The sequence below is a fragment of the Saimiri boliviensis genome, chromosome 16, assembly GCF_048565385.1.
Source record: "Saimiri boliviensis isolate mSaiBol1 chromosome 16, mSaiBol1.pri, whole genome shotgun sequence".
Lineage (NCBI taxonomy): Eukaryota > Metazoa > Chordata > Mammalia > Primates > Cebidae > Saimiri > Saimiri boliviensis.
This window is the reverse complement of record NC_133464.1, coordinates 59,206,326-59,232,995: the sequence shown is the minus strand read 5'-3', so window position 1 is coordinate 59,232,995 and position 26,670 is coordinate 59,206,326. Positions and strand designations below refer to the sequence as shown.

Sequence of the window (26,670 nt, the reverse complement as noted above, 5' to 3'; positions counted from 1 at the left end):
AACTTTGGTCAAATCAAGTCACATGCTAAAGAGAAGAAAGTGGCTAACTTTTAGAAGTTGCTGAAACAAATCCTTCTATTGAATAGAAGCCACTCTGAATGGTTGCTCACTCACTATACAAGAGCAGCCTGGAAGAAATCAGGGTCTCTTCTAAGTTCCTATGGAGAGAGGTCAGGGTGTCCAGTCTAACTCTCATACTCACTTTAACCACCAAAGAATTTACCCTCAGTTACGATGTGGCTTTACTGCAGCTGATTGGTGGTAGTACTAGAGGCAGGGGAGGTAAGTGCCTCACTTTCCAAACTTTCAATCCTATTGGAAGGTGACACAGCTGTAGTTTTATCCATCTTGAATGCCTCCTCGCTCCAAAGGAAGGTCAAGAGCTGCAACTTTTGTTTTCAGAGGACACCTTAGGTGTTTGGGAAGTCACATACCATGTGTCATTCTGGTAAGAAAGAAAATGAGAAGGCGATTGGTCCAACCCCCTTACATAGATGAGGAAATGAGCCCTTGAGACCTAACTATAAAGCCAGTTAGTAGCACATGGTGTCACTAATGAAGCCTCCTGATACTTGATTATGTGTCTGATCAGCTAGCTCCAAACTGAACTAGGTCTTTTGCTTAATAATTTGCCTAAGAAACAGATACCACACACACACACACACACACACACACACACACACACACACCAAACCACACACCACGCCACAAAAACAGAGAAAAATACAACGACCGTGCATCATGTACATGATATTAAGGAATCCAAATCAGTCCTTCTGTTGGGATTGTTATTAGAAGAAAATACTAGAAAAGAAGGAATTCTTAAGAGCCCAGGCTCTGGAGTGGGCCATTGGGATGCAAAGTAAAGTACTCTGTGCCTCAGTTTCCTCATTATTACAAAATGGATGATGATAATATCTCTACTATAAGGTTGTTACAAATATTTAAACTGGTTGTTATATGTAAAATGCTTAGAATAAAGCCTGGCACATAGTGGAAATTCACGATTACTCTCTCCATTGGCCTGAAGCTGGCAGCTTTCTAATTGCAGCTGTTCGCATACCAAAGAAGGTAGCTGGTACAGCTACCTTCTTTGTGGCCCTTCCCTTTAGACCAAAGTAGCACCAGATAGTGCAGTAAAAGATAATGCTCATGTTAGAGAAAACTGGTTCTTTACCTTGAATAGCTTCCCATTTGTTCTATGCAAGGTCGGTGCTATAATTTTTCAAAGTATCTGCAAATTGCATTCAGAATAACCATATTTAACTTTTCTCATAGAAATGTGGTGGTGGTTCTGGAATGAGATTCAGCTTCCTGTTTGTGTCCTTGAGCATGGTTCACAGCTTGTCAACAGCTGTCTTCAAGCACACAAGCGTCTACCCTGCCTCGCCTGACTCTCCCAGATGTGGCCCTGGGGTATTTGGAGCCATGCAGTCTCAGAGTATTTCCCTCCTTCCCTTCCTTCCTTTTCTTTTTCTTTCAGCCTCAAAGTCCTAGGCTCAAGCAATCCTCCCATCTTAGCCTCCTGTGTAGCTGAGACTTGTAGTCTCACCATTCCTGGTTAATTTTTATAATATTTTTGTAGAGATAAGGTCTTGCTATGTTGTCTAGGCTGGTCTCAAACCCCTGGACTTGTGATCCTCCCACCTCAGCCTCCCAAACTGCTGGGATTACAGGCCTCAGCCACCTCACCCAGTTATTTTTCTTTAATCAATGAAACCCAGCTTTCTGCTGTCCCGTCCAGGAGTGTGAAGGGCTAGTGTCAGGTTGTTGCTGGAACTATTAGGCAGTCAGAAGGCTGGATCATTCCTGTAGCAGTATTGGCTGAGTGACCACTAGGTCTTCTACAGCCACTGGAGAAGCCAGCTCTGACCATTCCCCAGGATGTACATCTGACTCCATGGGCTTCACTCAAGTTATTGGCCTGGTTTGAACAGTAAACACTTGAGTTTATGACTTCTCGATAATATTTCACTACAGAAGCCAGAGCTCAGAGTGAGCAAAAGGGAAAACTATGATGTATTTATGGTTTCTCTCTGGCAGTGCCTTCGGACTAGAGGATGATACATTCTGGAAGGTGCTGGAAGTTGGGCCAGTAGAAGCTGAGAAGACATGAATAAGGCACTGATAGCATCTGCCACAGTCCCCGATAGGTCCGTTCTCATCCACTTACATCCCACTTAAGTTCAATCTGTCTTGTCAGTGATTCTTAACAGGGGTGACTGTCGATACTTTTAAAAAGGAAAATAGTCTGGGCACATTGGCTCATTCCTGTAATCCCAAAACTTTGGGAGGCCAAGGGCGGTGGATTGCCTGAGGTCAGGAGCTCGAGATCAGCCTGGCTAACATGGTGAAACCCCATCTCTATTAAAAATACAAAAATTAGCCAGGCATGATGGCACATGCCTGTAGTTCCAACTGATCCAGAGACTGAGGCAGGAGAGTCACTTAAACCCAGAAGGCAGAGGTGGCAGTGAGCCAAGATCACGCCACTTCACTCCAGCCTGGGCAACAAAGCAAGACTCCATCTCAATAATAATAATAATACCAACAATAATTACTGCAGAAAGATTAGTGGGCCAGGCTGCAGTTCCTACACAGAAGCTGATTCTTAGGTTATAATTAATATTTATGATCCCAGACCTTAAAATCTGAAGGGTCTGAGACCCCTGAGTTACCTCATCTCTGTCAGTCCATAGTTTCTGTAACTGCCCATTTGATTACTACCAGGAAAGAAAACACCTAGAGGCATTCCAAGAAATCCCCTTAAGAACCAGGCATGATGCTCCCTTCCACCTCTGTAATATAACAGCTACTCTATCTTTTCCTGATAATCAGGTAACTTCTTTTTGCCTGTTGCTCTTATAGGCATGAAGAACCCAAAATAAGTAGATGGCAGCAGTTGCTTTAGGGCTAGGTAGTGCCTCCTGTGTCTGCTGGCAGAAGAGCTCTTCGTTTCCCTATTAGAAACCATAATCTCTGGTCCAGCAGACCTTAACACTGGGGGGGTGCAGGGGAGGGGGAGCAAATTCCCCAAGTAGATCATGGGAAGTGATAGTGTTAGAAGCCACTCTTCCTCTTACCCCTTGGTTCCTAAACCCATGAATTCTTCCTACAGGGGGCATTGTACCCTCAACAACATTGATCTAGACAATATGCCACATTTTGAATGACAGCACCCAAAACCTGCAAGTGGCATCCTCAGGCTGGAACCCCAGTTGTATCTTTCAAACACCATTCCAATTTTCTACCAGACTGGCAGCTTAGGATGATATAGTATAGCATAGGACCAGTGAATACCATCACTGTGTGCCAATTATAACAATTCCTTCCCTGGGAAGTAAGTCTGTTGGTCCAGGAAATGTTAGGTGGAATCCTGAAAAGCTAAATCAGACCCTCTATGAGTGCTCAAATATCTTTCAAATGCTAGTGGTATTACAGAAGCCAATCCATCAATATCCCATCAAAATCCATTGTGAATGCTACAGTACACAGGGTAATTACCTACCACTTCTATCCCATCCAAATCTATCAAAATCTATCATCAATGCCACAGTAAGTTGGAGTTTGTCACCACTTACCAAAAGCAATAGGATTTGCTTCTTGCTGCTTGACAGGCAAGTGATGCAGCTCTAGACTGTATCCTAAGGATCTGCTTCCTAGTATCACTTCTGGGACCAACTGTCTTAGCGTGTGTTCCACCAGAAGCAGATGCTAAGCAAAGTTTTTGAGCCTAAGTAGCTTATTGTGTAATTGACCCCAAGAAATAACAGTAACAGGGTGGAAAAAGCAGACAGGGACAGTAAGGCTGTCTATTAAAGGGCATGTTGTCAAATGAGCTTTGGCAACTACGGGCAACGGGAGCTAAATGCACTAAGGGGCACTCTGGAACACCAAGCAGTGCACATTCCTGAGTTATCTTTTCTGAGAGGCGAGGAAGCTGGGGTGATTTATCAGCTCCCATCTGCCATTGGTAGAGGCAATTCCTGGGGGAAGAAAGCGGGCTAAACTCCCCACACTTCCAGCTTGCCACAGTGTATAGGGACTGAAAAAACTCGGGGTAGGAGAAAACTGTCAGGCAAGACTTGCAAGTGCTGGCACTCAGAAGTGGATCCTGTATGCCCGGATGTGGGAAAGGCTCAGGCACCGTGGGAGTGGCCTGCCACCATGTGCAGGTATTATATATGAATATCAATGAATAGTTAACATTTATTGAGTGATTAATATGAACCAAGGGCAGCTCTAAGCGCTATATGTGTATCTCGTGTATTTCTCACAGTAATAGGGGTTACCTGTTACTACCCTCATTTTCTAGATGGCGAATCCAAGGCTCAGGGGTGGTAAGCAATTTTCGCAAGGTTGTTCAGCTATTTAGTGGAGGTTCTTGGATTCAAAATCGGGGACTCCTCATCTTTCCAGAACATGGAGGACTATGATGCAACTGATAGTGAGTCACCAACAGACACTGGCTGAGTTAGAGTTTCTTTACTATCAAAGGCTTAAACATCATAGAGGCAGCTAAACAAAGCAGAAAACCACGTAGCATGCTCTTGGTTGTAGGTACTGGTTTGCCAGGTGTCTGAGTGCTCATGAGGATTTACAGCTGCAAATAAGAACAACTATCTGGAATTAGACTTTCAGCAGGCATGAGAAGCTACTCTGTTCCATGTGCACAGGCTTTTTACAACCTCCACATCCCACCCTTAGGCTATCTAAAACGATTCTAAGGTCTCTAGCTCTGTATGTACCCCAGCACATTTCTGAGGATTGATTGCAAGACTGGATGAATCGATTGTCAGTTTTCTAAGTGTAGTGTCATTTAGCAGGTCTAAGCTTCAGACATCCATGAGGTTTTTCTTTCCAAGGGGAAAAATGAGGAAGTGAGGATAAATCTCTTGACGCAAAGAAGCCTTAGAGAGGACACAATAAGAACTAGAAATGCAGATGTCTCAGAGGCCAGAGTATCAGAAAATGAGTATCCCTTTATCTACCAAGATATGTTCCAAGACACTCCCCTCCCAGTGGATGCCTGAAACCATAGATAATACTGAACTCTCTATATACTGTGGCTTTTTCCATCTAATAAGTAAGACCGCTACTAAGTGACCAATGGGCAGTTTGCATCTATGCTGAAGAAAGGGGTGATTCACATCCCAGGCAACACGAAGTGGGACTCAGAGATTTCATTACACTACTCAGAACAGTGTGCAATTTAAACTGTATTGTTTCTTTCTGGCATTTTCCGCTTAATATGTTCAGACTATGGTTGACCACAGGTAGTTCAAACTATAGAAAATGAAACTGTGGGTAAGGGGGTACTACTGTTTTACCATTTGGGAATGTGGCCCATTGCTTTCAGATCATCAACAATTTCAAAAGTTGAAAATACGAAGTTTATGGGTAGTTTTCTAATTTTCAAATGTCAGTAGCTAATTTACAATTATTTAAAATACTATGTGGGAAAATTTGTGAGCTCTGTCTTAATATTTATAAGACTAATTGCCACTGGAAATGGAAATCTGCCTGGCTGTGACCCCTGAGTGATAGAAATAGAACCCGTAAGTGGCAGTTACAGAAAAATAGGCCTTGGTTCCAAATAAGAACACGTTTCCTAATAATATTACTCAAAGGCAGAGTGTTCTGCTGCAGGGAATGAGTTGCTCATTTCTATATATATTCAAGTATCAACTGGTAGACGTCTTTGTCAGAACTGTGTAAAGGAAGACCAGACATCAGATAGATGGGATGCTAGCCTTCACAACGCCCTTGCAAACCTGAGCTCCTTTGAATCAAAAGCACTACTTCTTCACGAAGATTTTAATTCAAGCTGGACTGGGCATTCAGAATGAGCCTTCTGGTTTTACTTTCTGTGTCATATGTAGAACACATGTGTGCCATTTCTGGTCTGTTAATATAGAATGGGATTGGGATGCCTTTTCCAAGGGAAAATGTTTCAAAGGCTGATTATTACTATTTTAGACTTCCTATCTCTTGGGTTTGCACACTTGCCCTGAGTTGGCCTGTGCTTCTTCAAATCCACTCAGCAAGGTTCAACTTGGCTTGGCTGTTTCTCTGCTGGTATTATTTTCTACGGAAATAAATGCACACAGACGCTGATAATTTATACACATTCAGATGTAACCATAAGGAGAAATCAACACTTTATATTTTCAAATTGCCATAAATCTGGGATCTGGAAATGAACAATTTTTCTTCCTCTAAATACATATATTTCCCAATATTGGTGCTTTCTGTACCCTCAAAAACGTTGCCTATATCAATAAAACATTGAAAATGTGAACATTTAAGCACAATTTGGCCAATTAAACCAGATACAACAATTAATTCGATGACAAAAGTAAGTCAAACAAGTCAGCTTTGGCACATGGAGGCATTCAAGACACCAGCGTCTGTTTTATTTTTGACAGCCACGTCTGGTCCTTATATATTCATCTAACACTTTCAGTAGATCTTGACTTCAGTATGAAACTTGCTCACATTTTCAGATCTACAAAGGACAGATTTTAACGGTTATTCTGAAAATGCTTTCCTTTCCACAAGAAAATGAAGAGGAAAAAAGACTGCTTTATATTAAAATGCTTATTTCAGCTATGAAGATAAGCCCTAGCCATTCTCAGATGCTGAAATACTTTGGTTTGGAAGATCTTTACTACATGGTTCTTGGCCTGGAGCCTCATCATGCTAGAGAATCCACTTGAAAGTTCTGTTTTTTAATCATTTGTTTGCAAAGTCTAATCTGGAAGGGAAACTAATATTATTAAGGAGCTTTTTTGTGCAAGAGCTGTGCCAGGCATTTAACATATACTGTCTTATTTAACCCTCACAATGACCCAGTGGGGTGGGCATTTCTATCCACATGAGAAAGTAGGCTCCCGAGCTTCAGAATCAAATCAGAGCTTGGGACTCAGGGCAGCCAGCTCCAAGATCACACAGGGTTTTGTTTTTGTTTGTTTGTTTGTTTGTTTGTTTGTTTGTTTCAGCATAAGACAAATGATGGAAAGGAGAAAAATCTTTTGTAACTTAGGTAATCCAAAATAAAATTTCAGGAACCATTTATGAAACTATCTCTTTGAATCGTAATTACAGTTACACATTAAATTTAACCTTAGAGAGACTTAGTAAAAACATTTATTGATTAGCCTTACAGTAAATTTGTGAGATTGAAACTTTCTAAATCTTATTGCAGATGGTACTAGCTACTGACTTTGATTTTCGGCTGTTAGACTGATCATTAACAAATAACTTCTGAACCCACATCAACTTTGAGTGAACTTTGGTATTTTTCTTTGCTCTCATTTGTTACAATCTACATCTACGTCCGCCTTCTTTGGTAACCCTGATGATTGCTCAAAGTAGGGCTTTGAGCAGATATCCTAAGGCCGATATCCCAATTCTGCGTCTGTTTTTTTCCTTGAGGTTTAAACAGTATGTTGAATCAACATTCTATCAAGAGCCTTTTCAGTGCTTTCTACCAAGAAGTTCTTAGTGAGAGCTGCATTCAGTTCAACTTTCTTTCTCGGTTCCTTTCCCTACCCTGGTTTAGTGTGTTGAAAAATCCTTCCGCATCAGCATTTATGCAGCATATAATTTTTTACTCTCATCCAACCGGCACATTTGGATTTACTATTTCACTTGAACAGTTGGTGTTTACTGGCAGCAACAAGAACAAAATTTATAGCAGCAAATAGAAGCTGAACTCGCATGCTGGCTTTGCACTGAAGAACTTTGTGTTCACCATTTCCTAATTGTGAAAACAGTATGTCCAAGATTTTGCAGTCATCAGCATTCTGATGTAACGACTTCCATCTGGTCAAAGGAAGGAATTCAGAACCGCTATCTCCTTTTGAATTCTACTCTAATGCAAAGGTAATGCTTAGGAGAATGTTGGAAGTCAGAAGAAATTCGCACAATACATTCTGAAAAGTGACTATCACATCCACTTTTCCAGGGGATAATTTTCCTGAAGAGCAAACAGGGCTAGGGAGAGAGTTTGTCACGATCTTCTTAATGAAAGCAGCTCTAACTGGAGCAAGATGATAGGATTACTCGGAGGTGAGAGAGGATAAAGAAAGCAGGATGATTTGTGGCGCGTTCCAATCGGAGGTAATAAGAAGTCAGAGATCCACAGAGACCATGCAATTGGAGAACAGTACCGAGGCAATGGAGGCCAACAACGTGGTAATAAGAAGCGGTTTAACATCCCATCTCATCCCATCTGGCATTCAGAATTTGGCGCTGGTTATTGAAATATGAAGCTTCTGATGGTCCTCACGCTCCTGCAGTGATCTTCCTCACTCATTAGCTGGGAGTTGAAGCTGAAGGAAATGTAGCATGATATCTCAAGTGCTTGCTTTCCAGTTTTTATATTCATTGATTCAACAAATATTTACTGAGCACTAGATTGTATTTTAGGAATGGCATTAGGTACTGGAGATGATGGGCTAACACACATTTCTTGACTGCTCATTATAGATAATTACATGAGAAACACAAAATATGCATAGAGGGTCCTACTTTTGAGCTCCAACAACCCAGGAAGAAGACTTTTCTGTAGCTAACTATATTTATACTTTATATTAATCTTTTTCTTCATACTTTATAGTCATCTTTTTCTTCCTGAAATGAGAAGGGAAGGAAAACAGAATTCTAGAAATATCCTTAGAGCTGCCCTTCACTCTGTGGAAAAAGTGAGCTCTTGACAGGAAAGGGATTCTATCCATGATTTTACAATTCCTAAACAGTGACAGCATCATGGACACATTTGTTCCTAGAGTCATAAGCCTGCATACAGTAGGCATTCAGTTAATAGGCACTGATTGGCCTAACAGAGGAAGCTGGGCTTGATTATGAAATAAACTAGGCTATGAAATCATGCCTCCTAAAAGCTCATTGAAGGCGGAAACACGGGATGGGGCCTGTAAGGAAGTTGCCTCCCGCCTGCCTCCCTCTTCAGACACACATAATCTGCAGATGTGGAAAGGACCCGGACTCTGACCACATGTGGCCTCCAGGACTGGGCAGTAGGGCCTTGCCCCCCACCTCATGGAGATTGTGGGCTCTGTCACAGAACTGCTGCTCTGTCCCTGACTCCCCTCCACTCTCATGCTTTGTTGGAAACTCAAGCTGTGCAACCACAAAACACAGAGAGGAAGGGGCGAACTATTGCACATATTCAAGCTAAGTAGTCTCAGTTTATTCCATTCTTGCAGGATCATTGTAGGAAGACATGTGAGTCCTGCTTACTGTTGAGCCACTGAACGCAAACTCCCTTCTCACCTCTGCCTTGGATCCCACCATGCCTGAGGTCTAGGGCTAGAAGCGTTGTTTCATCCACATTAATTCAGGTCTCGGGCAAAGTGGCTATTTTCTGACCTGTCTGTCTTCCTACCCTAGCGGTGAATTCTCTTTCTGAGATCTCAACTCCTTCTCTTGTCACTCAGCTTTTTCCGAGCATCTCCAATCTATCCGGCACATCATTAGAAATGTTAAACCTAAAAGGGAAAGCCATTCTGTGAACGTGTTTATGTAACAGGATATTAAAATGAGACTTTTCCTGTTGTCTCAGTGCTAGCTGATGTCTTTGAGCTGAGAAAAAAATGTTAAAAATGTGAATCTATTCTCAAGAGATGTCATCTGCTAAGGAGTGACCCAAAAAATGGTCCAATAATTCTGAAACCGTCGCTCAAATCCCAGCTATATAAGGGGAGACTTGTAGATTAATGAAGAGGCGGAGGATTTCATCAGACAGAGCTTTCAGGCTGCTGAAATGCTTCCTCCCCTCTCATATGTTTTCTCCTCATCTTACACAAATAACACGGGGGCTCTAGAGAATCACTTGAAGAGCTGACCTGGAACCCTTAGGCTTTGGGGTACACAAACAGAATGCTTTAATGTCTATTGCTGCTGAAACAGATTAGCACAAATTTAACAGCTTAAAAATAGCAAAATTACGACCTCACAGTTCTGTAGGTCGGAAGTCCAGTGGGTAAGGCTGGTGTCTGGGCTTCAAGCCTCACAGGGCTGAAATCACGGTGTTGGCCAGGCTGCGCTCGCGTCTACAGGCTCTAGGGGAGCATCTGTTTCCAGGCTTCTGCGCGTTGTTGGTGGAATTCAGTTCAATTTGCCTGCTGGAACGAAGTCCCTTTTTCCTTGCGGGCTGTCAGCCGGGGAATGCCATCGGCTCCTTGCAGCCTCTCTGATTCTCGTACAAGGGCGCCTACATCTCAGAGCCAGCGAGAGAGTGTGGAATCCTTCTCACGAGGCCGCATCTCTCTGACTTCAGTTGGGAAATGTTCTCTGCTTTTAAAGACTCACGTGATTAGTTTGAGCCTACCCGATAATCAAGGATAATCCCCTCATCTCAAAATCTGTTACCTTAACCACATCTGCAAAGTCCCCGTTGCCATGTAATGTAAACTATTCACAGGTTCTGGGGATTAGGGCAAGGACATCTTTGGTGGGGGCCTTATTCAGCCTACCACATAGAGATCAGTACCTGAGAATCCAGAAGGTGAGAAGCTAGATAGAGCAGCTGGTGGCAGCTGAAGGAGAAAGGGGCCGAGAGCTGGAGAAGTCAAACTTCCACCGATGTTCAGCAAAGGGGCTGTTGCCCCCGAGGACTCGGGGAAGGGAGCCGGGCTGTCTGCCGAAAACCGGGCTCCACTCAAAATGACAGCCAGGAGACACAAGGAACCCCAGCAGGAGGACGTCAGAGGTGGGGAAGGGGAGGTCATAAGCTGGAGGAGACACGTGTGGTAGGAAACTGCAATGGGAGCTCCCTAGTGGAGGTGTTTCAGAAGAACTCTGAAGATGCCCCTTGAGAAAAGCACCAGCCGGGCCAGGCACCGTGGCTCAAGCCTGTAATGCCAGCACTTTGGGAGGCTGAGGTGGGCGGATCACGAGGTTCGAGACCAGCCTGGCCAACACGGTGAAAACTCATCTCTACTAAAAATACAAAAAAAATTAGCCGGGCGCGGTGGCACTGTGCCTGTAGTCCCAGCTACTTGGGAGGCTGAGGTAGGAGAATCGCTTGAACCCGGTGGGCGGAAGTTGCAGCGAGCTGAGATAACACCATTGCACTCCAGCCTGGGCAACAAGAACGAAACTGTGTCTCAAAAAAGAAAAAAAAGAGAGAGAAAGAAAGGAAGGAAGGAAGGAAGGAAGGAAAGAAAAGTAAAGAGAAAAGCATCCGCCGTATAACACTATCAAATCACAACCTTGCCTTTCCTTCCTACTGCTGTTCCGATGTGAGAAAACCCAAAGGCAGCGAAAGAGCCGAAGAAGAGTAGCAGAAACGCAAGGCAGGGCTGCCGTGCCGTGGTGCATCTTGCTGCTGCCCTGCAGCTTCCTACTACCTGGCCACGCGCTGCTTCCCCTCCACGCCCTGCTCAGGTGGGGCCAGGCTGGGGACAAAGAAAGCTTCGAGTTAGTTGAGCAACTGAAGCTTTGATTAGACTGAACTGGACCTTCAAGATCTCAAAATGCAGAGTATTTGTTAGTAACTGAAAGATGGCATATATGTTAGATCGGGCTAGGACTTTATTGCCAAATAAGGAAACAAGTTCATCAGGCAGTTTTAAGAAAGAATAGAATTGCTTCCTGCTTGCCCTTTTTTGTTTTTTAGACCAGATTCACAAATTCCATAACCCTTCTCTAGCAATGTGCAGTTTCTGATTAAAGCAAGGGCTATCTCAAAAGACGCGCCAAACATCTCCATTAACAGGAACTTAAACCCTTGTTTCATTGAAATATTTTGTTACAGCTTAATGACCACAGTTGCAAAGCCAGAATATTGAGTTTTTATATATTATTTACTGGAATAATGCCCTCTTGGTACCACATTGAACATAGTAAATTCTCTGATAATTGACACTATATAGAAAGAGTACTTTGACTAATCAAAGAAGGCTAATGTTTTTTGATCTCTAATCCTTGGGCTACCTTTTCCGTGATGTCAGGGAAAGAGCATTAGACTACTTATTGTTCTAGAGCTGGGTCTGCCACTAACTGTATATACACGGGCAGATCATTTTACGTTTTTGAGCATCAGTTTCTTCATGGGTTAGGGGTAACAACAATGTCTGCCCTGCCTTGTTCATAGGATTGTAGGGAGAATCCAATGACATAATGATCATGAAAATATATTTCTAAGTTATAATCTGTATATATAATAAGATATTACTAGTAATTGAACATTTATATATATTCTGTAACAGGTTGTAAATTTTTCAAGAGACCTAGTATACCATGCTTAATGGACTATTTTTTGAAAGACACATCAAAACCCTTTGACAATAATTGCCTCTAGGTAGAGACATGATGAGAGTCATGGCAAGGAGGCAGACTTATTTTTCACTCAATTTCATTTTGTATCTCTTGAATTACTACTATTTATACATGCACACACACATTGTGCATTTAAACCAATACAATTTAATAACTATTTGAGCCATTAAAGAAAAAAGATATATTTATTCTGAATAATAAATTGAAAATAATCTAATCTTTCTGTAAAATGGCTTTTTAGGATCTTTACTACTTCAGGTTTAAGTGAGATGATTTTGTTGATGCAACCAGCACAGAACTTGGCACACAGTGGGTATTCCAAAAGTGGTAGAGCACTTTGCCTTGAGGCCATATCACATGACTATCCACTCCCAGTGAACTAGCTATATACAAGGATATAGTTAATGGGTTGCTGGATATTAGAAAGTTTATTGGATTTTACCAGGATGTTGGACACAGATGGTAAGTGGAAAATGCCAGAAAGTTGATGAATCATCTGGTAAACTAGTGGAAACGGCAAATGGAGCCAGAAAGAGGCCAGAGAGGGCAAGGAAACAGAACAGGTCTGGAGAAAGGTAACTACACTCATTATATCATGTAACCCACTTTTCAGTTGCTGATGTTTCCAGAATGCTAAGTGCATTTTGCATATTGGAGCTATTCTGATCTTCATGTTATTAAATGCTTACTAATTAACAAATAGCATGAAATCTCATTAGCTAGGCTGTGCAGTTGGTTTGGTTTTTTTGTTTTGTTTTGTTTTGTTTTGTTTTCAAATTGAGGATTTCTTTTTATTTTATGGTAAGGAGCAGCGAGTCCATAAATCAGAACACTTTATGGGAAGTTCTAACACTTAGCCCTAATGCCAAGACTGAGAATCTGATAGCATAGCTATTAAAAATTAAGACCCCTGAAAGACTTCCATTTCTGCTAACAGGAGTGCCCAAGGCAGCCAGACACTATGTCTCCCTTTCTGTTTTAATGTCGTTGCATCAATTCTGCTGTTCTGTTATAAAGCAAGCACCTAGAATAACATTTACAAAGCAGGCAGAAGAAAAACAGAACAAAAACTCGAACTGTCACATGCAGAAATCACCACCGATGCTAAGACACTGTAGGTAATATTGACATAGCTATGGTATAATTCAAAATTCAAAATCTTGCTGCTCAAAGTGTGGTTCTTAAACAGCCTCATCAGCATTACTTGGGAGCTTGTTCCCAATGCAGAACCGAACCTCAGCCCCTCCCCCAAGACTTAAAGAATCAGAATCTTTAGTTTTCAAGATCCCCAAGTGATTTCTATGAATATTGAAATTTGAGAAGCACTGATTTAAATGTATCAATGTGCTCCAGGTTAAAAAAAAATGTTGCTGATGAAAAGACAGCAACTGTTTTATCTCAGAAATGAGAAATAGTCAACTTCACATTTTTCCTTGAGAATAAATAATACATAAATTCAGCCCAAAACATAACATAGAAACACATTTCCAAAGAAAAGGCTTTGAGATGAGACAGTGGAACCATTTGGGAGCCATGGAAATTTAAAGAAGGAAATAGAAGAAAAAGAAGATCAAAGGTGGAGGCTCTAAGTCTTAGCAATTGACTGAATGTAAAGTCCAGTGAAGACTGAAGGCTCCCCACTCTGCTGAGTAGAATGAGGGGCTATTGGCTGAAGAAGGCATGCACCAATTAGTGAGGTGCCAGGAAAATGGAGCCCCAAACTAGGACATTTAAAACCTGGGATTTTTCTTCATGGGATAGTCTGTTTTTCGAATCAGTCATTCTGTTTGACACATAGGAAGAGTTGCTTTTATTGCGTTCCCCACCAAGGGCCCTTGACTTAAAAGGTTTCATCTTTCAGACACTCTCTTTTGCTAAATAAGAATGTTTCCCCGTTTTTATTCATTGAAGTGCTTTTGACCAGTGTGCGATAATGTGTGCGACCATTAGATTTGCTGTAATTCTAGATAGAAGCAAAGAAACTTGATAATTTCGTTGGCGTAGGAAGTTTTCCATGTATGATTTTGGTTAGAAAATAACTCAAGGATTTCCCTAATTGTGCACATGAACAAGAATCCATTGCTAACCTGAGTGAAATTTCTCAGGACTAAGGTAAGAAGAAGGACTGAGGTCAACAATGGGGGCTATAAAAGAAGACTTTTCCTACTGTTTCTGCAATGAGGTCTTCCCATTAACAAATTTAGTTAAAGTCACTAGGAATTAACCTACACACCTGGAAGTGCTCAGACCTGTCCCACTTGGAAACAAACTAGAGAAACGGTAGACATCAGCAGTCAGCGGGTGACTCTTTATTTTGAATTTGGGAATAATAAAGAAAAATCATTAGTAACTGTCACTTGCCATGTGGAAGGCCCTCACCGTTCTAATTGCAGAGGCCAAGCTATGATCCATTAGCATGAATAATTTCTTCTGGAGAGTGCATATATAGTAAACCAGACTATCAGGACCCTAGCCAGCTTTATGTTATGTTTTTGGGGATTTAAAGAATTCTGTTACAGCAGATGACATTTTTGAAAGTGGAAAGGTACATACGTAGAACCAAAGTCTTCACTCCATGAGTAATTTTTAGTTGGCAGAGGTGCAAATTCTTCTCAAGCATTTAAGCATGGAGATTTTTAGTAAGGTTTTCAATTAATAAAAAAATTTGAAAACTTCTTCACAGAGTAACTGTAATAGGTACCTCAACTAGCTAAAAGATCGAGCTCTGCGTTGACACGTTTGGAGAATAATGTGGCAGTTGTTGTGTTCAAATGTGTATTTGGGTCCCAGCTTGAACAGACAGGAAACAACTGTTTTAAAATCTCTTTTCTCTGTGTAGGTTTAGGTGCAGTCATCTTGGATTTGAGTCGTGCTTGTGGATTTTCATGTGTTACAACAACCAGGTGAATATGCTCCTGTGGTTCAGTATCAGTAGGAATTAATATGTGGTTTAGTTAGCAATTTAGCATTGCGTCACACTAGCCATCACTTTAGACAGTTTTACAAGGAAAATGGAATTACTTGAACATAACCACTTGAATTAAAATACCTTTTACAATCTCTCTGTTCCTTTGGAACTGATGACAAACCTAGAGAAGCATGCTAAAACAAGCTGACCCGAAAATCACATTCTTCTAGGTCTCACTTTGTAGAGTAGGCGCAATTCAAATATTGCAGAATATCTATCTGTTGACTTGGGGATTTGCTAACAAAGTTGAAAAACGAGCATATTATAGAATGGTATTATGTAATAGATAACATTGTTATGGCTATTTCAGTGGTCTCATTGGTTCTTCCTCCTGGGATGGCAGCTGATCCTGGGCATGCTCTCATAGTGATACAGAAACACAGGAGCCCAGGCCAACCTCTAGACTGGGAACCACGACATCATCCCTTTTGCCTTGTTCTTTGGGCCAGAGCAAGTCCTGTGGCAAGCTGAGCATCAAGAGGCATAGATACAGCCTCAAATATGTTTCCGTGCACTTTCTTTTTTTGTTTCTTCCCTTCCTTCTTCCTATGCCAGCCAAACTTGGAAAGATCGTTAAAAATGAGGCTCTTGCAAGACTGATGACTAGGTCAGGGAAGGATCGGGCTGAAACATCCTTTAGGTGAACCAGATCTAGTGCTTGGCTTCCTGCGTTTTGGGAATGTGATATGTATATGAGACCACTACTAAACTGCAATGTGCAGCCTGTATGAAAGACACACAGATACCATAACAGGCTGTTAGACAGTTTGTAGTTGTTATTGTTTTATTCTCATAGAGGGGAGCTATTTAGTTTACTTAACAGATGAACAAATTCTCAAACTAAATTCTATCCTAATATTCCTCCTAAATTTATCCTGTAGGTATGTTGGCCCTTTTTTTTTTTTAATTTCTCACTTATTTCTTAACAGAGGAAGAAGAACTGGTCATAATACTCTCTATACTTAATTTGATATGATACATTTTTTTTTCAAGATGAAGAATTTTTTAAGATGAAGAAAAAGTAACTCCATAAAATTATAGAAAAGGTGAGCAAACAACTGTATAAATCAGGGCAGGGAAGCCATTTCTAAATAACTTAATGTCAAAGGCAGGAGCCCTAAAGGAAAAAAAAAATGTACATTTTTTTTCTCACTCGAGTATTTGATGCTTGAGTTTTCAGTTCTGTTGATTTTTTTACCTGTTCTCCATCTTTCAAAATTTTGATTTCCTTTGTCCATTGCCTCTTTTTTTGTTTATGGTTTTGTATTATTTTATTCATTTTTTGCCACTTTGAGTTTCTCACTTGAGTGAGAAAGAAGCCAACCCTTCCAAGTCACCACTAGAAAGTCCAGGAATGGCAAGTACTAGCTAGTGTGGAAGGCAGAGTATTTCCCAACAGGAGCAACGTAATATCCAATAAGCATAACCAATACCTTCAAAATCACTAGAAAATTAATGCAAATTTTAAAGAGATTTATATCGGACCGCAAAGGCTGCAAGTATAATATTCAGCATTTTTTTTTCATTCATTTGTCATATACCAGAAGCCCAGACAACCCTTTCGAAGAGCTTTTCTGTAAAGGCCCATTTACATTTCTTTCACCGAGAAAGGTGATAGCAAGTAGAGAAGAACATGAGGTTGTGTGGATTGTGAGAATGATCCCGTTTCTTCAGTCATCTCTATAATTCAGCCCTTTGCCACGTAACTTTGTAGTGTCCTCCCAACATAGCTGGGGTGACCTGCCCCATCCCTGACTCTCAGCTTGCCACGTGACATGCTTTGGCCCAAAGAAAAAGGTGGAAGGGATGATGTCCTGGTTTTAAGCCCATAGGTTGGCCTGGGCTCCTGTGTTTTTGTATCCTTGTGAGAACATGGCTGCGCTCACCTGCTTTTCCAGGAGGAGGCAGTGGGACCATGAGATAGCCATAAACATCTTCTCTATTACACTATACCCTTTCATAATCTGTATTTTGATTTTGTTAACAAATCCCCAAGTCAATAAATATTCTTCTGTAATACAATTTTTGGAGATTCTTGCCACTATACTTCTGGGAAATAAATGAACAATTATATTGTCTATGTAATATTTTTCTGCTTATTTACATTAAATTAAAAAAATTCACAAAACAAGAAATACTCTAATGCCTAGTAGGTTAGGCAGTGAAATTACTTTTCCAAAATAAAATTTCATCAATTTAAAGTACACTCAGCAACATGCTTGGCTACCTTCACAGAATTCTCTACAATAACATTAATCTATTACTTTAGAGTTTGGGGACAAGAATTCATCTTCAAGTACTATTGTCCTTTGTAAACCATTCTCACAATTTTTTTTTCATTTTTTAAAAATTAAATTTATTTTGAGATGATTATAGAGTTGCATGTAGTTGTAGAAAATACTACAGAGATTCTGTGTACTCTTATAATTTCTCCCAATAGTAGCATTTTGCAAAACTATAGTACAACCTGGCAACCAGGATATTGACATCATAGCATTCCATTGATCTTATTCAGTTCTCTCCAGTTTTACTTGTACTCATTTGCAAAATAACTTTAGAGGCTATGGAGTATTCTGTTGAATTGATAAATGTATCAAATTTCCTTAAGCAATTCCTTTTATTGAACATTAGTATGTTTCTAATTTTCAGTGCAATAAAGGTTTCATAAACATTTTAATATAAATTTCATTGCACACATCTGTTTTACAGATGAAATTTCTTCAAGTAGAACAGGTCAAATAAATCACCTATTTATAATAATTCTTATTAAAGAAGTGAAAATTATATTTGGTAGACATTCAATTGTATTTGATAATTAATGTATATTCTTCCCAATATATATTAATATCCCCCAGTTAAAAAAAAAAAAACAACATTATTGACCTCTGTATCTATTAGCTACCATTGCATAATACTCCTCAGTAGTTTTAAACAGTAACTGTGCACAAACACACATGTGTTGATCATCTCAGGCTTCCATAACTAAATACATAGACTGGGTGGCTTAAACAGCAGGAATTCGTTTTTCGTTGTTCTGGAGGTTAGAAGTCTGAGACCAGGGCATAACTGTGGTTGGGTTCAGGGGAGAGCTCTTCTGGTTTATAGACAGTCACCTTCGTGCTGTGTCCTCATGTGAGGGGAAACAGAAGGAGAAAAAGCACTCTGGTGTCTTTTTTTATAAGGGCATTAATCACATCATCACATCATGAAAGCCCCCACCCTCAAAACCTTATCTAAACCTATTTATCTCCCAAAAGCCTCACCTCCAAATTCTATCACATTGGAGCTTAGGGTTTCCACCTATAAAACTTTTTGTAGTGCAATATAGTTCAGTCTATAGCTACACACACACACACACACACACACACACACACACACATACACACACACACACACACATACACACACACACACATACACACACACACACACACACACAATTTATATTCATATTTATATAGTTGAAAGTCTCCAAGATCATGAACCAAATGCTGAATGGTTATTTCTGGGTCCTAGAAGGAAAGCAAATTCTATAAATTTTTTCTTTGTGTTTCTGGTGTTTTTCCAAGTTTTATTTACTGAGCATGTACTATCTTTGTGTTAATAAAATATTAAATATTTTTAGAGAAAAAGATACTTTAAATTATGTGGTACAGATGGTCAATATATTTAGTAATAAAAGTTGGAATGGCACATAGCTCATCACTAATTGAATTTTAGCTTTAGATTATACAGTCCTGTAAACAAACTAACCTAAAACTAATAAAATTCCCTTATCCATCATGATAGTAGCTGTAACTCTCCTCTTACTGTCTTTCAAAATAATGATCAATGGCTGGCTCTATTTTCCACTAGTGTCTTATTTATTAACTTACATTATAAAATTACTTTTTTTCTTTTGTGAATGCAGAGCTTACTTCTTTATGTTTTATCCCTAGGGCTCCAAGGTGACATCAGAGTGAGATCTTTTTCTTAGTCTCAGATATTATTAAAAAGATGCTGTGGGAGGGTTGATGGAAGCACACAATATCACAGCTCCTCTTCTTCTTTTCCTACTGATGAAATCTGGCAGGAAAAAACAAAAAAGCAACAACAAAAATTAAAGGACCCCTAAACAAGGTGAAAGTACATTAGAGGGAAAGTTGGCATAGTGAAAGGGTAGAGAGGGACGGAGAAAGAATCAATTGCCTTGAAAATGATAGAGGAGATTCTGTCAACCAGGATACGCTGGGTGTTGCTGCAGTAACAAATGCCCTCCCAATCCTATAGTGCATGCCTCACTCATTCAGACTGTCATAGGCCCATCGAACCAGGGTGAGATCTGCTCATCAGCATCACTCAGGAGCCCAAACTGCAGGAGCAGCTACCATTTCAAATGTCACTGGTTGCCACCCTGAAGGGAAAAAGAGAGCGATTCTGAGGGTCCCACGCCAGCAATTAAATGCTTTGGTCTAGAAGTGATATACATCATTTCTGCTTGTAACCTACATTGCCTCAGACTATTTATATGATCCCACAACACAGGGCAGAAGGCCTTCCTACCACGAGTCTTCAAGACCTGGAAATACTTTACAAACAGCACGACTATCAATAGCCCATGGTCTGGGCTGACTATGTATGTAAGCCAAAGTCAGCTGACCACATGCCCAGCTCCCCCATTTGCAATGTCCTCGAGTTTCTGCCTGGTGCTAGCAGTGAGCTACCTTGCTTCCACTGGCACAAGTATGTAGGGTATGCTAAGGAAAGGCCCCTGACCCAAAGAGGAGGGAATCTAGGTCCCAGTCTCCACCAGCCAGCCATGAGTCATGGGCTATGATTTCCTCATTGACAAAATTAGGAAATCCCTAAAATCTCTTTCTGGTCTAATCTGCTTTGATCCTCAGTGATGTGCACTTGTACACCAGTTTGCCAGATTGTAGGAGGACGAGAGGCTGTGCACTGCTTAAGATCTGAGGTGTGGTTTCTCCCTCCATTAGTCAAGACAGGCTGTGTGTGCCTGGAGCTCCTGCCCAGCTCTGCCTCAGGTCCAAGCCCAGATAGCAGCTGCTCCACCCCGCAAGGCTTGTACCTACAAAGGACTTTGCTGTCCATGAGATTCAGAATGAAAAGTCAGCCCATGTAGCATAATGTCATGTTTTTATCCAGAGCTAGTAGATTTTAAAAATCAACAAAGAGAAGACAGGAAATCAAGTGGTGGTCAGGAGCAGGAAGGGGAAGGAGAGGCTGCGTCCACCTAGAGCCGTGGTTCAGCTGTTGGATTGATCGCACTAGACTGTTAAACTGAACAGAGTTTGACAAAGTTTTTCTATTTTATTTTTCTGTACTACATCAACCAGTGGATTTTTTTCTTTTAGTTTCACTAAGTCAAACAATTATTTTGCCAGTTTGGAAGGTAGTCTATGACTATTAGCAAGTAACCCTAATCATGAAGGTATTGCTCTATACTTAATTGGCTTTTGGTGGTTTGGATTGGAAATACCTTATTTTTCTCATTTACTTGTCATCTGTTTTTGCAGCATCATCTGCATATAGCTAAGCATTATGTCAGGTCCAAGGATACAAAGATCAATGCAGTGTGATTCCTTCAAAGGACCTATCACTGTCTTGGCAGGGAAATGACAGTGAAAATCATAGTCAACAAACTACATGACTGCTTTTCCTACTCCTGTCCTGTGACCTTGGGACACTTAAGTGACATGGCCTTGCCAACCTCTGGGTGCCATTAGACTCATGAGATCCCCAGCCAGCCCTTTCCACCTCAGCACTTTGTAGATTTGCCTCCTTTGACCACCCCCCAGGGCAACATGCCCATTCTTTTTGCTGTTTCTCTAGTTCCCCAACCCACCCCTCCTCAGCTGACAGTTTACTTCTCCAACTTCAACAGCTTCTACCCAAATCCCCCTGAGAACCAGCATGCAGCAGCCACCTGACTTTCCCCCTCCTCCTTTTATGGAGCACAGGCTTCCATTTAACCAGAAAGACATGGTTTTTAACTTAAATTTCCCTTGAAAATACACAGGGGTTTAAATTAAGGGTAAACGTTGCATTTTCAAATCACAAAAGTTTTCACCAAAATTCACAGTGTTTGAAAAAAATAGGTCTAGACACTTTGTGAAAGGCAGTGAAATTTGTGGATCGCACGGGAGGTCTTTTCATGTGTGAGCGTCATCGTTCCGAGAGCCCACCGGTTGGGCCTTTTATTTCTCCAGGCATGGGTGCACCTCAAGGCTGGACTACGTACCTATGAGTCTAGTCTAGGCAGTTTCTAATTAGGGCTGTGACCTTGACCATGCCCTCTACCATCCTGGATCTCAGGAAGTGAAGATGGAACCAGCTTCACTCATAACTGAGGCTACAGACTTCATGTCTCTAGGCTTACTGAGATTCTTACTTAATCTTTTTCTTATCAGCAAGAGGCAAGAGGAAAGTGGGACATGGGGAAGGTGAAGTTATTTATATCCTCAATTTTATATGTTTTTCTGGGCAATGTTTTGAGTGTTGTACATACTGTACATCTGCTAGAGGTGCCGAGCAGTGTGAGACAAAACTCATAGCAGGCAATGGAATGAAGAGCCACCTCCTTTGAGCTACAGAATCATTGCTGTGCTGAAGACTATAACTCTATGAGGTCTGTGACTTTTTTGTCCGTCATATGTCCTAAGTGTTACCCAAAAAAGAATAAGACGTTCTGAACACCCTTGCATACATGCGTGCGTGTGTGTGAGTGTGTGTGTGAGCGAGGTTTCCGAATGTATGAAGTTGCAGAGATTGAGAAATCATCTTGTGATATTCACAAGCATGAGGTCTATGTATTTTCTCTGTTTTTTATAAGCATGTGTGCATGCATATGAGGGTGAAGACTAAAGAATTAACAAAAGCTCTGACAAAATACTAATTTGTTTAGTGAATGGGAAGGTAATCCAGGATGAGGCCTGATGTCACATCTGTACGCAATCACAATATTTTCTCTGCCACTGAGTTGTTTATCTGGGAGGTAGGGGTCATTAACACCCAGCTGGTTTGAGGTTCCACGCCTGTGAAGGGCTGCTCCCATCGTTCTTATCTGACTCTCAGAAGAAGCTACATCCCCCAAGCCCTGGGCTCTCTGTGATTCCCAAGGCATCTCACTGGGAATAATACCTCCGGGGTTCTTGTGTTTGTTGGTCTCAGTTCCCTGGGCCAATCCTCTTTCACGTCCCTGAAGAGATTCCACGTTATCCTCCTGGCTTTTCTCATACTCTATGCTGATCCCCACTACACTTTAAAGATGAGCAGAGCCGCATGCTGCTGTGGCTTCGGGTTATTCTGCACAAACACTCAGCATCAAAGGCAGGCAAGCTGGCTCCCCCTGGTCTCCACCCTCTTCCAGAATGAGACATCTTCTCTCTGCTTCTCCCCTGTGGACGTTGGCTCACTGCACGTAAGTCACCTGGGAATCTGCTGAAAATAAAGTTTCTTTCTCAGTAGATCTGGGGTGGTGCCTGAGAGTTTGCATTTCTAACAGGCTTGCAGGTGAGAAAGGTGCAGTCCTGACTGGGTTGACACTTTGAGAGCAAGACTTTGAAGTACACCTCAGGCTGCAGCTGTTCATACCTGGCAGGGTCACCTTCTTGGCCTCTGGGTCCAGCCCTGGCTGCAGGAAACCTCTCAGAAGATGGGAAGAAGCTAGCCCTGATGTTTTAAAGGAATCACATGAGGTTGGGCTTTAGTGGGGGCAGGGATAGGTGTCTGCGGCTTTTTCCAATTACAGATAAGAAACTAGTTATTTTAAAGACAAATAAGAAATGTAATAGACTAACATTGCAGTTCCCTAGATATATTCTAAGAAATATTGGTCCTATGTGATGTTAATAGGAGTTATGTGCAAATGGGATCTCTATGCCCAAATGAGCTCTAGAATTTAAAGTCTAAACACAAGGTTAAACAAAGTTTAATAGGGTTTTTACTGCAGAGCTTTTCAGAAGCTTTAAAAAGTGAATGTACATTATAGCTCTCCAAGAAGGACATAAAGTATGCTACACTCCCCAAAAGTATTTTCCCAGGAAATCCCAATTTTTTTTTCAGCGAGGTTAATAGAAATAAAGCTCCATGGAGAAGGGTCAAGCTCTTTGGGAAAGTGTATCATAGGCACCCAAGAAGAGTCAACTTCATCAGCCTTTCTCAGCTCCTTTGCCCGCCACAAAGATTACAGAACAGAGGGCTGGTTTTCTCAGATTCCTTTGTGATAACTTAGTCATTTTAAGGATGTTCACTAGTCCATTGATTCTTTTTCTTTCCAAATGTTACATGTTTCTTTCAAATGTAAGCCTGGAATATAAAAATCATGTCATATCACCTGTTCATATGCACACTGTACTCACCACTGAAAGGTATTCCTTTACCACTGTCTCCCCCCCTTAATATACAGTCGACACTTTACAGGGGTGAGGGTTGGGGCAATGAAACCCACACCTGCACAATTGAAAATCCTTGTATAACTTTTTTTCAGAATCCTATCAGATACATTTATTTACTTATTCATTTGTTATTTTTGTTTCAGGGGCACACATGTAGGTTTGTTACAAAGGTACATTGGTGTCATGGGTTTGGTGTACAAGTTATTTAATCACCCAGGTGTTAAAATAAGCATAATACTCCACAGGTAGTTTTCTGATCCTCACCCTCCTCCCAGTCTCCACCCTCAAATAGGCTGAAGTGTCTGTTATTCCCTTCTTTGTGTCCATGTGTAGTCAGTGCTTAGCTCCCACTTACAAGAAAGAACATGCAGTATTTGGTTTTCTGTTCCTTTGTTAGTTCACTTAATATAGTGATCTCCAGCTCCATGCATGTTGCTGCAAATGATATGATCTTTTTCTTTTTCATGGCTGCATAGTATTCCATGGTGTATATGTACCACATTTTTCTTATTCAGCCTGCTGTTGATGGGCACCTAGATTGATCTGATGTCTTTGCTATTATGAACAGTGCTGCGATGATCATTTGCATGCATGTGTCTTTATGGTAGAACAATTTCTATTCTTTTGGGTATTTACCTAATAATAGGATTGCTGGATCAAACGGTAGTTCTAAGTTTTTTGAGAAATTACCCAACTGCTTTCCACAGTGGCTGGACTAATTTGTAATAATTTATAATATTATAAATTTTAACTAATTTATAGTAATGTGAGCATCTGTTATTTTTTGGCTTCTTAATAATAACCTCTGACTGTTGTGAAGTGGTATCTCATTGTGGTTTTGATTTGCATTTCTTTAGTGATGTTGAGCATTTTTTCATATGCTTATTGGCTGCATGTATGCCTTCTTTTGAAAACTGTCTGTTCATGTCCTGTGCCTGCTTTTTTTAAAAATTATACTTTACGTTCTGGAGCACATGTGCAGATCTTGCAGGACTGTTACATAGATATACACATGCCATGTTGGTTCACTGCCTCCATCACCCCGTCACCTACATGAGGTATTTCTCCCAGTGTTCTCCCTCCCTATTCTCCCCACCCCCCACTATGCCTCCCCTAGCCTCCCACCCCCCAATTGACCCCAGCGTGTGATGCTCCCCTCCCTGTGTCCATGTGTTCTCATTGTTCAACACCCACCTACGAGTGAGAACATGCAGTGTTTGGTTTTCTGTTTCTGTGTCAGTTTGCTGAGAATGATGGTTTCCAGATTCATCCACGGCCCTGCAAAGGACATAAACTCATCCTTTCTTATAGCTGCATAGTATTCCATGGTGTATATGTGCCACATTTTCTTTATCTAGTCTATCACTGATGGGCATTTGGGTTGGTTCCAGGTCTTTGCTATTGTAAACAATGTTGAATGAACATATGTGTGCATGTGTCTTTATAATAGAACAATTTACAATCCTTTGGGTGTATGCCCAGTAATGGGATTGCTGGGTCAAATGATATTTCTATTTCTAGATCCTTGAGAAATCGCCACACTGTCTGCCACAATGGTTGAACTAATTTACACTCTGACCAATAGTGTAAAAGTGTTCTTATTTCTCCACATCCTCTCCAGCATCTGTTGTCTCCAGATTTTTTTAATGATCGCCATTCTAACTGGCATGAGATGGCATCTCAATGTGGTTTTGATTTGCATTTCTGTAATGACCAGTGATGATGAGAATTTTTTCATGTTTGTTGGTCGCATAAATGTCTTTTGAAAAGTGTCTGTTCATATCCTTTGCCCACTTTTTGATGGGGTTGTTTGTTTTTTTTTTTCTTATAAATTTGTTTTAGTTCTTTGTAGATTCTTAATATTGGCCCTTTGTCAGATGGGTAGCTTGCAAAATTTTTTTCCCATTCTGTTGGTTGCCAGTTCACTCTAGTGATTGTTTCTTTTGCTGTGCAGAAGCTCTTAAGTTTAATTAGATCCCATTTATCTATTTTGGCTTTTGTTGGTTTTGGTGTTTTAGTCATGAAGTTCTTGCCTATGTCTGTGTCCTGAATGGTATCTTTTTAATGGGGTTATATGTGTCCTATAATTTTGGACTCCCTGAAACTTAACTACTAATAGTCTGTTTTTGAGCAGAAGCCTTCCAGATAACATTAACAGTTCAATTAACATACATTTAGTATGTTATATGTATTATATACCATATTCTTACAATAGAGTAAGCTAGAAAAAAAGAAAATGTTATTAAGAAAATCATAAGGAAGAGAAAATATATTTACTATTCATTGAGTGCAAGTGGGTCATCATAAAGGTCTTTATCCTTGTTGTCTTCATGTTGAATAGGCTGAGGAGGAGGAGGCAGAGGAGGGGTTGGTCTTGCTGTCTCAGTTCTGGTAGAGCTGGAAGAGTTGGAAAGGGAGGCAAGATTGGCAGCACACTTAATGTAACTTTTACAGAAAAAAGTCTGCAATTAAGGAGATCTGACCAGCTCAAACCCATGTTGTTCGAGGGTCAACTGTGTAAGTAGAAGGGTTGAGGTGGAAGCAGGGGAAAGGTAGGAAAAAGAGTATTTAAAATGATGATAGTACAGTATTTCCCTGATTGCATATCACTTGCATTAGAAAAGCCCAGCAGACTGAGCAAGCTTAAGAATTTTTCTTTGAGATTCAAGAGTTTTTCTGGACAGATAGTAGAAAAAATGTAAGATAAGTGAACTCAGAGAGCAATGCTTCCTATAGATTCTGCTGAGGGGTCTCCATCCTGGTGAATATTTCAAGTTCATAAAAAAAAAAAAAACTTGAACATAAAAGTAAAAATACTTCCTAGGGAATCTCCTCTTTTTTAATTCAGAGTGTGGCACGCAGCTGGAATTTCTGTCGTTGTGCTTCAGGCAGGCAGAAGAGGCATTTTACAACTTCAAATCTGTAGGCAGGGTGGAAGCTTCCAGTTCACTCCATGGCTGCATACCAAAATACTGTTGGTAATCTTAGAGAGAATAAGGT

General features: G+C 40.8%; 1 protein-coding gene and 1 long non-coding RNA gene across 3 annotated transcripts in view; one reads left to right on the top strand and one right to left on the bottom strand.

Moving 5' to 3' along the window:
- The window catches only part of LOC141581623 (uncharacterized), a 410,679-nt gene that overhangs the window by 283,889 nt on the left and 100,120 nt on the right, over positions 1-26,670 (top strand). The gene's annotated exons all lie outside the window — the stretch shown is intronic.
- Positions 19,178-26,670, bottom strand: part of DLEU7 (deleted in lymphocytic leukemia 7) — a 114,482-nt gene continuing 106,989 nt past the window's right edge. The window contains exon 2 of the mRNA XM_074387666.1: positions 19,178-19,339. Coding sequence (XP_074243767.1) covers positions 19,304-19,339 — 36 coding nt within the window. The 3' untranslated portion in view covers positions 19,178-19,303. The remainder of the gene's footprint in view (positions 19,340-26,670) is intronic.